At 33.4% G+C, this 12,024-nt stretch overlaps 2 protein-coding genes across 2 annotated transcripts; one reads left to right on the top strand and one right to left on the bottom strand.

Annotated features, from left to right (window-relative positions):
* Positions 1-1,668: 1,668 nt before the first annotated feature.
* On the top strand, positions 1,669-2,856 carry LOC132639909 (uncharacterized). Its single transcript, XM_060356296.1, has one exon. It carries the CDS (start codon positions 1,669-1,671, stop codon positions 2,854-2,856), a length of 1,188 nt encoding a protein of 395 aa, XP_060212279.1.
* Positions 2,857-8,317: 5,461 nt separating this feature from the next.
* LOC132641871 (uncharacterized) lies at positions 8,318-10,476 on the bottom strand. Its single transcript, XM_060358959.1, has 2 exons — positions 9,962-10,476; positions 8,318-9,468 (listed from the first exon to the last, which is right to left on the bottom strand). Exons 1-2 carry the CDS (start codon positions 10,276-10,278, stop codon positions 8,598-8,600), a joined length of 1,188 nt encoding a protein of 395 aa, XP_060214942.1. The 5' UTR covers positions 10,279-10,476; the 3' UTR covers positions 8,318-8,597.
* Between the last annotated feature and the right edge of the window lie 1,548 nt (positions 10,477-12,024).

Genomic DNA, 12,024 nt, shown 5'->3' with positions numbered 1-12,024 from the left:
AGGCAGACAATTGGAAAAATGGCATAGCAAGACACCTATGATGGATTGATTGATGTAATCCCCCCAAATCTTTAACTTTTACACTATTCTTTTTTTTTTTACATGGGATGATGACGCAAACAAAAGGTTAATTATTTGACATAATCAGATAGATTCACTCACTACGTTTTTCTCAAGTTTCTTAATAGCGTTTTGCATTTATCTCTCTCTAGTTAGGAAAAAGAAAGTTGTATTTGATTGATAATCACATGAAAAATCCAATTCCTGATTTTTTTTCTTCTAAATCAATACATTTGATATAATCAGGTAGATTCACTCACTACGTTTTTCTCAAGTTTCTTAATAGCGTTTTGCATTTATCTCTCTCTGTAGTTAGGAAAAAGAAAGTTGTATTTGATAGATAATCACATGAAAAATCCAATTCCTGATTTTTTTTCTTCTAAATCAATACATTTTCTCATGTTCTTTAGTTCGTTTTGCATTTATCTTTGTCACTACTTAGAAAAATGTGACGTGATTGATAATCACATGAAAAATCCATTCTTGATTTTTTTCTTCTTCAAATGTAATAGTATTTCTTCTCAATGAACTAGCATTTTTACTAAAATATTATGACATATTGGTATATAAGAAAGGTTAGTGTTTTTGTTTTGGAAAAAAATATTTTTATTACATCAGAGAAGAGAAGAAGGAAAGGGGAAGGGGATATATGCTACGTGCTATTGATGGGGTTGAACCTTCCACCTTAACCCTGGAAGACACGAAACTCACCAAGTGAGCTAGCCCTCAACTCGAGAAAAGTCATTCTGAAAAGTTAGACTAACCATAAAAACGTTGTCACACCAAAGTTTAAAATTCGAATAACTAAATAAATTTGAATTTTTAAAAGCTATGAACGCTATATTTTAATAATATGTCAAGTATTTTAAAAATGTTTTAGAATACAAACATTGTTACATGATAATAGTGTAACGAGTTTTACCCTCAGAGTGACAAGTAATTATCAATCCTTAATCAGAAATCTAAAGTTCGAGTCCTAGGAGTTGAATTACTGCTAAATCATGTGCGCGTGATTTGTGACCTATCATGAGTCTGACTTGCGTTCTAAAACTATCTTTTTCTGGAGGACCGGAGCAAAGGTTGGAAATGCCTTATCCCAATATAAAATTTTCTAGTTCAAATTTAAATTAATGGAGCATCAAAACAGATACCTAACACACCATGTCCGAAACCCAAAATTATGAAGAATCTAATTTTTTTCATTTCATAATAAGTGGTGTTTTAAACCTGGGCACACCCCATAAAAAACTTACTCATCTCCTAAAAAGTAAAAAATGTTTTTAATAACTTACCCTTAATCAAATGTCTTTTGAATTTTTTTTTGGTTAAGTAAAATTTTGCTTATGCTATAGTAGGAGTAATAGACATAATGGTTTATATTCATTAACACAGCCCTCCCCCTCCCCCCTCCCCAACCCCACCCCCATCCTACTTCACCCATAATTTCTTTTTATAAACTAACGTAAATTGGACGACACTCACCTATAAACACCTATAGACATAAATACACCCTCAATTCCCTTGTCATTTTCAATCTCCTACACTTGAAAAATCTCTTTAAAAAACAGTTCTTTTCGTCCAAAAAAAATCAAGAATTCCAAACAAGCCATGAAAGACAGAGGCAAATCTGCAGCTATGAAAACCACTTATGATGAAAAGAACAAATTTTCAGATTTTAATTACTCTGTTTCATCAGATATGCTCTGTATGAAACACCCAAATTCATCTCCTATTGGGATTTGCTCTTTTTGTCTGAAAGACAGATTGATGAATTTAGTTTATTCTGATCAATGTTTCTCTGATGATTATAATACTGATAGAAGTTGTTATTCTTCTTATAGAAATTCTTCTTCAGTTGAAGTTGGTAGTGTTGGGAGGATCTCTTTTCTGTTAGAAAATGAAAAACAGAGCAAAACAGAGCAAGTAGAAAATCAGAAACAGAGGAAAACAGAGCAAATAGGTAATGGAAAACAGGGGAAAACAGAGCAAGTGATTTTGTTGAGGAGCAACAGCAACAGTGTAGAAATCAAGAAGAATCGTAACGGGTTTTGGAAAATCAAGAGATTATTCAAGAAAAATAGAAAAATGGGTGATGAAAAAAGTGATATTTCAGTCCCTATAGGAGGAGTTTGTTCAAGATCAAGATCACTTTGCAGTTTCAGAAATGGTGATGATGGTGGAAGTGAAAATTACAGATTTTCAAGTGCAAAAATTTCTGATGTAACAGGTGGTTTGTTCTTTGATTATTCTGATAATATTGAGCAAAGAAAGTGTGAAAATAGTGGTGATTTCAAGAATCCGAGGAAAAAAATTCCTAATTCAGAACTATGTTGCTCAGACTCATGTCGGATTGTCAAAAAACGTGCTACTTTTGGAGGATCAGACATGCATCAGGCTACGTTTTTTAAGAGTCCAAGCAATATAAATTCAGATAGGGGAAATTTTTTCCAAGGTAAAGAAAGTGATTTTACTACTACTAGTACTACAATGGATGATGATGATGATGATTCAGGTTTCATAGATTTGAAACTTGATTTATCATCATCATTAATATCAGAGCCAAAATTAGAAGTTTTTTCTGGTAAAAGATTAAGTAATTGTTCAGATTTTGGCTATGATTATGCAAATTCAATGGGGAATTTGAGAGGTGGATCTTGTAGAATGATGGATGAGTATGACAGAAGGATGAAAAGAGGTAATAGAGGAAAAGGAAACAAAGTGTGGAAATGGATTTTCAGGAAAAGTAGTACAAGCAAAAGGGATGAAATTAATAGTAATTTGATTATTAAGTCTTGATAATAATAAAAAAAAGATTTGAAATAATCTTGTTTTGGTTATTTTTTGTTTTGTGTAGCACAAGATTTGGTTACTTTGTTGTAGTAAGAAAAGTAAATATACAAACTTTACCTATTTCTCTGCTTTTATTTGCTTTGATTTACTTACCTTTTTCTTTTTTCTATATGGTTGATCCAATTCTATATGCTTTAGTTTTTTTTTTTTTTTTTTTTTTTTTTTAAGTGGATTTAAAATAATACACACACAAGAAAGTGGTCTCTCTCTTTTTCTTTTGCCAAGTATGTTTGTTGGTGCATATATAGAGCTTTTGATTTGAGTCCTGGGAATGAAAATTCTTAAGAGGAGCACTTTCCCGCCTTACGTAGCGTGAATTTAGATTAGTCGACTCCAAAACAGATACAGAACGCCAAAAAGTACATTTTATTTTAGTTTTATGTTCATTAAGTGCTGGGAGAAGCTAGAAGAAAATCAACAAGGTGTGCATCTAAGGCATTTATTTCCTGTCTCCAATTCAACATAGAATTTGATGGAGTATCTTTTACTTTTAATAATATATTTTGTATAAGAAAATGAAGAACTTTAATTACTTGAAAGTGAACTTAAATCTATTATGTCACTCCTATTAACTTGATCATCGATTTTGTCATTTTTTAATCTCGCATTAGGACTCATTTCTTGCACAACACACCTTCTGATCTGAGAGAAGAGCCTTTATACAAAAGAAAACAAGAAAGAAAAGCAGTTTATTAGTACTTCAAGTTCTTATAGGTTAATGGAGTATTGTTTACTATAGTAACTTATTTGTTGGAACTATTATTTACTCTATTTTTAAAAACTTTAGTGTTTCATCTCACCAAACCATTCCAACTATAACCATCAAAGATTGTGGTGGAGTTGTAAGTACTCCTTCATCCTTTACATCACAGGTTGCGGGTTTGAGCCTTAGGTATGAATCGCCTTTGATAAGGAGCGCTTTACGCTAAGTAAAAATTCACCGCATGAAATCGAACAAGTCAGGCACAACGCGACTACTGGACACGCAATGAAAAATAGAAAAAATTATTCTGAGTGGAGCCTTGGGTTCAAGCCTAAAAATGAACCTTACGATGAAGAAGCTTTACAACTTAGTGGGTCTATCGGACACAAATCTAAATTAGTTGGGCAAATAAATTTCGAATAGGAAACGATTAAGAATTGAATCCTCCAAAAATTCATAATTATTGGAGAATCCAAAACACATCAGACTATATTATGGATGTATGATATCTAAAATCTAAATGAATGCTATAAATGTGTTTCAACCCACAGAAGTTTGAGAGTCATTTTCAGAAAGTGAGAACTGACCCTCTAATAGGGATGGTCTTGTGGTCCAAAATTATCCGTACTAAAAACATTTTAAAGCCTAAATCTGAATTATTGCCCTACCTTTAGATCTTATTGGTTGATAAAATTTTGTTTTTGTATAAAAAGAAGCGTTTTGCTCTTTGTCTTTCTCCCCTTCTTTGTTTTTCCTTTTTCTTTTTCTGATTTGGGACCAATTTATGATCTTGACACTAAAATAATTTGTCTCGACAAATGATTTTAATTGTTAAATATAAAGAAAAAAAAGTGGGTGATAAATTTGAAGGAAATTACTCCCTTTTCGAATTAACTCTCAATATAAATAGGAGCAATTCATATTAAAAAAAAAAAAACGTTGAAGTCAATACTTCATGATATTTAAAACTTTTTAGTAGTAGATTTTCGACCTTAATGTTGGTAAATTTAATCACATCTAGCATTTACACCTAATCAACTAATTTAACTTTAATGGTAAAAGATAAAGTGAGATACATATCACTTAACCAAATATGTGTACAAAAGAAGGGGCGAAGCCAGTCTTAAAGCTACGGGTTCGGCATAAATTTATTTAGTATGTATACATAATCTCATCCAGAGCGCAGTAAGAATTATGGTTCAGAACTCAAGAACTAAAATATTCTGGCATGAAAAATACGTATCTCGCATTCATTTGGTGTAAAACACCAAGTGCATCTATATTTTTACTTTAATCGCTAGTATACTTATCCGGGCTTAGCACGATTGTGAAAAATAATCAAAATATAGTTGAATTTTAAAAGACTATTTACGAATCAAATATCTTTTTATGATTCTACCCTTTTTCATGACCTTTCTAACATCCTATATAAATTTTGCCTTGCATATATCCTAAGTATTGTATTTGTAGCGAATCATTTACTTGTTCAACAATAAGACAAGATCACTTCTTTTTTTGGTTTTTTCATGAGGTATTTGCCCGTATTAGGGTCAAAAATACCCCTCTACTTTGAAAAAAGGGCTAAAAATATCCTCCGAACTTATTTTGGGTCAAAAATACCCCTCTACTTTGGAAAAAGGGCTAAAAATATCCTCTGAACTTATTTTGGATCAAAAATACCCCCAATATGTAGGTTTGAAGTTTGAGAGAATTGGGGGAATAAGGGGATCTTATGAGTTATTATTTAGTTGTGTCGAGTTTAAATGATGAAACGGATTTAAAAAAAAAAATTGGGTTATTTTGGGGGATAATTTCCGTCAAGACAGAGGTAGATTTGAAAACTTTAAGGATGAGAGGGGTATTTTTGACCCAAAATAAGTTCGGAGGATATTTTTAGCCCTTTTTTCAAAGTAGAAGGGTATTTTTGACCCTTTTCCCTTAATTCTAATTAGTGTTGCGCTAGTCCCATCTAAGGTAAGAGTTTTCTAACGATTTTTTTTAATACCCAAGACTCAAATTAGAAACCTCTGATTAAGGATGAAGAATCTATCCATCCCCTAATCCTCGTTGGTCAAGACAAGCTCACTTGCTTCTTCTCTAGGCATATTGTTGCAGAAGTGGAATTAACCAACCCCATTAATGCATAGAACATTTATCAGCAAGTTAATATTTGTCCCCACCATAGGTTGCTTCACTACAACGTCAAAGTACATAAAAGTTGTCCACCAATCTTCTTGAGAAGAATAATACTGGAATATTAATGCCACTAAAGAATGGTATGGCCTTTCATGTTCATCAAGGAAGGATCACTAAGAATTATGAGTGACAAAATTATGTAAAAGTTTCACGGGATATTTTATTTGGATTCCGCTATTTTACTTGTGCGTTATTTTTTATTTTTTATACGTCTACTCGTTTTAGAATAGAGACATGCTTTTGTCAAACCTAATTTCAGACACCGCATTTCTGAAGTTGTTTTGAAGTGGATAGACTTGCAAATTTTTTGGACTGCAGATATGGCTTCAATGGTGATCCCAAAATCGGATATCCGTGCACTTCAACTTAAAATTAGCTCATGAAAATATGATCAATCTAAGTCGTTCAAATTGTCCAGTTGGAATGGGCATATATTCATGACGGGCCAACTTGGGCATAAACAAATCTGATCTAGAAGTTGGGCTGATTTTAGGCTAACACTAATCCAAATTAACCTATAAGAAAACTTGTTTAAAACAAAAATTGTTGATATTTTAGCTATAGCCATAATGAATAAATACTGTAATAAAAGTTCTCTTAGTTTTAATGTTAAGCTCCTGGTTTTAATTCAGGACAAAATTATACCCTTTTAGCTGACAAGTCTTGAAGCAAAGCAGGATGTTAATAACACAATTTTTCTGAAGGCAAAAATAAGAAAGAGATCAGAGATTCATCTTCTCCATCTTAACGACAGAAAATAGGATGATCAAATTTTATTGAGTCCGATTCCGATTCATAGTGATTGTTCATCAATGTATCAAATGATCGAACAATTGGGAGCAATTTACTTACGCTACTGAGTTGACAATCATAAAAACATTTGATGAAATATGAGTTCAACCCATCCCGTTTAGCAAAAGGACGACAGATATTCCTTGCTCATTATCGGAAAATCACTCATTCACAATCTTCATGCAAGTAAAATAATTTTCATTTCCCAACTATCGAACCATAGTATTATTATTTGATTAGATCGTCAAATCTTTTATTTCTCTTGAGGTTTCTTCAATGTTCAGTTCTACACGCGTCTTTTTCCTGAGATCTACAACCATTATGTGGCATAGGAGTTACGTCCCGTATGAAAGTTAATAATATGCCACTTCGACTATAGCTCGTAATGCTGCATCTCTTCCAAGGCCGGGAAATTTTATAATGACTTTTGCTCGTTGCATAGCTTGATCCACTACCGTAAAGAAAGATGCAGGAAAAAAAAAGAAAAATGAAAGAGGAAATCAAAATTTGCTTTGGGAGTGTGAGATAGGCAAACACACCAAGATTCTTGGATACAGAAGATTTTAATATTTTTGCCAAAAGTCCTAAACACTACGAACTAGATGAAACAATAGGTGTAAATGCTTCTCCACGAGCACGTCTTGCAGAATTCAACTTCTCAATATCATGTAAAAGCTCTGAAGTTATTGCTGCGGGGAAATGGTATTGCCCCTTCATGTTTATCAAAGATTGGAACTTTGAGAGATCAGGTGGAGAATTCAAGATTCTATGAAATGATACTAGAGCAAAAATGGGAAAGGATTTTCGCGTGCAACAACTTTCACGATGAAGGAAACACTGTCCTTCTGGATATTGTTAAATTGGAAACCGAATTTGTCACAATCTGTGGCAACAAAACCATGTGGAATAATCAGAATATCGTTGAAGATGGAATTAATTATACCGTTCAATAGTTTTGATCATCAGGATGAAAATATAAGTACTGGTTTTGAGCCAAGAAATTGTGCAAAGAATGATGTGGGAGCAAGAAAGAGTTGGATTTGACAAGAGTAGAAGATTATGAAGAACCTGGTGATGAGTGGAAACACTTTGGATGCTATGTGTAGGCTATGTCGCTAGGATTCTCCAAAAATGTTGTCTACCCGCTTTGGGTCCTCCAAAAATGCACTACTTTTGGAGGATCCGCCATGCACATGTCGATATTTTTTACAGGTCCGAGCAACATAGCGTGTTAGTTGAGAGTTTTGTTCTAAAAAGGATGGATGGTAGCTCGGTAATGACTAGAATTTTAGGGACACTCACCAAATAAGATGCAAATGGGAGTGAAACTATACACTATATGATATATCGGCTCGTTTTCAGCACAGAAGCAGCGCTTTTCAATATTGGACACGTTATGACTGAGACGAGCTTAAATGGAGCGACATGGACAATGATGAGTCATATAATCGACTCCCACTTTTTATTTTTGTATATGAAGTTAAAATTTCCACCTACCTTATAGTTTAGAGACACTAGTAACTTTTCTGGTATTTAGTGAAAAACCAGTTTCAGAGTTTCTTCTTTTCTTGAATAATGGTGCTGAAACACTAAAACCATTTAATGTAAGTCATATGCTTCTTCTATGTCAGCCTTTCTTCTTCTTCTGAATTTAGCTTTCTTGGATTTTCACTTCCATCAAATTGTGTAAATTTCTTATTTAAAAGTTACAAGTAATTCTTCATAGTAAGCCTGATATGACAACATTGAAAGTAGAGTATTGACCTACAACCTGTTAAATTACAGTGATAGAATTTAATACATTCTCAGTGTATATAACTTAAAACTTTTATACAAAATAGTCACACATGCACACAGAAACATCAACACTACATAAAACTGCATAGAAAGTAAATCATATAACCCCAAAGTTGCAAATCTATACTCGTATACACATCAAGTTGATATAATAAGCCGGCATCACTTATTTTTTTTTTTTTGCATATGCTACTGAACATCACTCCCATATGCTCTTAACCTTGTCAATGTGCTTGAAATCGTAAGTCATCACCAAGCTTCTATCCATTCTTCTCAATACAAACCTCTCAACCAAAACATAGCAACTGAATCTTTTCCATTTAGTACTAATTTCTTTGTATTGTTCTACTTTTTTGATCCTCCCTTGATTTTGCCATCCAGCTCTTTCTTGCTCCCACTTCATTCTTTGAACTATTTCTCGTCTTAATCCCAAACTTGTTACTTCATTTCCATCTTTATCGTAGTTTCTAAACCATATTACGCCTTCAATGATATTTTTATCATCCCATGTTGCTTTAGTAGTTCCGGCAATCAGGACAACTTCTGTGTCAAGAGCAACATCCACAAGTACTGAGTTCCCTTCATTAATGTTGTCATTTTGACAAGTAAAAAACTGCTCCCATCTCTGCTCAAGCGTCATTTCGTAGAACATCGATCTCTTCATCTGTTCTTTAAGTACTGTTCCATCTTTGATAAATACGAAAGGACAATACCATTTCCCCACAACGACGACTTCGGAGCTCTTACAAGATGATGTGAAATTGAACTCTGGAAGTTGTTGCCTCAACTCAACATTGAGGCCTACAGCATCATCATTTAGTTCAAAATTTTTAGGAGTTTCAGCAAGAAGATGCCAGCCTTTTTGCCTCAGAAAGTACGGTGGAAAACCATCTGGTGCAAGAGACTTAGCAAAAAAGTTACCTTTGGCATTGCAACATGTATCATATAGACATATCTCAAACTGCTGATATGCCTCCTCTGGATCTAATGGCTTCGGTTTAACGTCTCGTATGCATCTGCAGAAACAACAGGTTTGTTTGTCTTCCTCCGTTGAACATGTAAATGCTTGTCTGCAAATTGGCCATTTGGTAATTGTAAGATTCATTAAGTTGGCCAGTCTAAAAATTCTAATAAAGGAAATTCAAAACAATTCAAGAATGTCACACTTGAAACTTGTAGCCTAAAGCAATTTTACTATATAGTTTTATATAATACCCCTACTTGCACAGTACAATTTTCTGATGGGGGGTGGGGGGCGGTGGGGGGTTTAACTCAACCTCCTTTGGACCATATAGATCCGTAGTTGACCTTGGTTTATCAAGACAAAATAAACCAGAAACGAATTTTGCTATGTTGCACAGATTCTTCAAAAATGTTATCGCATCTTGGCGGATCCTCCAAAAATGCGCTGCTTTTGGAAGATCTAACAGGCACCTATCGACATTTTCGAAGAGTTCGAGCAATTTGTCATGCTATTTTCTTCTAAAATATACTCAAGAAACAGAATCACATAATTAAACAATCATATAATAAAAGATTATATGTGCATATATAAAAACATACCCCTTGTGTTTCCCATGAGGCTTGATAGCATAATATTGATTGGAAGATAATGGCTTATTAAGAACTGGAATGAACATTACATCGTCGCTGCTAACTGTGCTGTTTTCACCACCACCCGATTGGTATCGAACGGTCAGCTTCTTGTTCTGAGGGAAAGGGAAGTCCAAGATATCATAATTTTTGCAAAGTCCAAAACAGCAATAAGTTTCAGATTCTTCATCTTGAATCACTAAGTAACCTGAATTTGGACCTTCAGGAGGTAATGAAAGAGCATCTGGATTCTTTTGGTAGTAAGAAAGAGGCCTTGTTACATACATTTTCAGCAAAAATTGCTAACTTTTTTTGTTTTTTGAATTTCTGTCTAATTTTTTTCTTTTGAGGATATATATCATGTTAATAATCTTCGTTTATATTGAATGTACATGTATATGTAGAATAGCCAAAATCGATTAAGATTAGATAGCTAGGGCAACTCTTTTTGGCAAAGTCAACATGTTGATATTTTTTTTTGTCTTAGGATGACTTTTCAACACGGTTTTTGAAGGGGCTTAATCAAGAATACTTATACAGGAAAAACAATATTTTAATTTAGATATCCTGTCATGCTATTTCTAAGAAGGTTGCGAGAAATTTCCTCGATACATGAAATATCTATTAGAATGTTGGAAATATCTATTAGAATGTTGTACAATAATATGCTATTGTAAGTCGGTGTTTAAAAGGCGAGATCGTGAGACGAGGCGTTTGACTTAATACTGGGCGAGGCGTAAGCCTCATGAATCTTTAAATTTTTAATTTATAATGTGGTAAAATAGTATAGTAACACAAAAATTATAAAAAATATATTAATAGTTAAAAAATTAAAAACACGATTAAAGAAACTCATAGAAAACAAAACTTCTACATGATTTTACAAATATAAATAATGCAATAATTTAAAAGTTATTATGAGATGCAAACCAACTCTAACATCTTAACTTTCAAACATTAAAATAATCACAATTTCTTAAAGCATGCTACTATGCAATTTACCTCCATAAAAGAAAAATAATGAATAAACTTCATCATATTATTATTAAAAAAATCAAACCTTCATGAATAAAAATAAAATTACTTTTAAATAGTAAAATAACTAATTATGATAATATGAGACGTAGGGCAAAAACGTGAAGAACAATAACAGGTGAAGATGTAAAATTTGGCTATGCATTTTTAAAAGAAATGTTAGGTGATATTCACGCTCAGAGTGTTCTCAAATAGTAAATATGTAATACTACCGTTTGTTATTTGAGTTACTCTAAATCGTCTTATTTCTATAGATGAAGAAAACTATTAAGCATCATTCATTTAATAAAGAATTTTGAGGGCCAATAGAGTTAACTCAGGAATTTGACACATAATTTGTGTAAGAACTCTTAGGCGAGCCCGAGCGTTGGGCGTTAAACGTGTTTAAGGCGTACAATCGGGCTCTTAGGGCGTAAGCCTCACATAGCTAAGCCCCACACGTAAGCCCTGAGGCATTTTACCAGTGCCCAGCTGCGGGGCGAGCCGCGAGGGGAGTCCAAAACTACCTTTTAAAACACTGTTGTAAGTAAATCTAATACTTCAAGAGATCTATAATGAATGAATTGGTTAAAGCCCAACCAGTGGCGGACCCAGGATTTAAGAGTCGTGGGTGCCTCATTAAAATTAATGAAAATAAATCCCTAGCGGAGGTTCGAGCCCAGGTTCCCCAACCACCCAAATCTTTAAAGCTCGGCCTGGAAACCAAAGCACCCAACTGTGTTTTTAGTTTCCAGGGTGTTTTTTGAATTTTTATATCTAATTTTTTTTATATTTTTTATATAACTGTATCTAGTCTGCGTCGGATTTAACGGGTGCTAAAGCACCACTAAATTGGACATAGGTCCGCCCCTGAGCCCAACTAAACTATAACCATTTTGCGAGTTTTATACCAAAACTATTAAGACTACAACATTAAAAAATAATTATCTCTTTCTTAAATTTTATGTCTAGCTAAAGTGCATTACATTAAAAGCAAAATACATCAAATCACACTTAAA

Source organism: Lycium barbarum, chromosome 5 (genome assembly GCF_019175385.1).
Source record: "Lycium barbarum isolate Lr01 chromosome 5, ASM1917538v2, whole genome shotgun sequence".
Taxonomy (NCBI): Eukaryota; Viridiplantae; Streptophyta; class Magnoliopsida; order Solanales; family Solanaceae; genus Lycium; species Lycium barbarum.
The sequence above is the reverse complement of the archived record's forward strand: the minus strand, read 5'-3'. Positions and strand labels throughout refer to the sequence as shown.

What these genes read in the sequence shown, in the direction of transcription:
- LOC132639909 (XM_060356296.1), top strand. Translation starts at nt 1,669, where the DNA reads ATGAAAGACAGAGGCAAATCTGCAGCTATGAAAACCACTTATGATGAA.
- LOC132641871 (XM_060358959.1), bottom strand. Translation starts at nt 10,278, where the DNA reads ATGTATGTAACAAGGCCTCTTTCTTACTACCAAAAGAATCCAGATGCT. An exon ending in CCTCATGGGAAACACAAGGG is followed by an intron (nt 9,469 to 9,961) that starts GTATGTTTTTAT and finishes GCCAATTTGCAG; the next exon opens with ACAAGCATTTACATGTTCAA.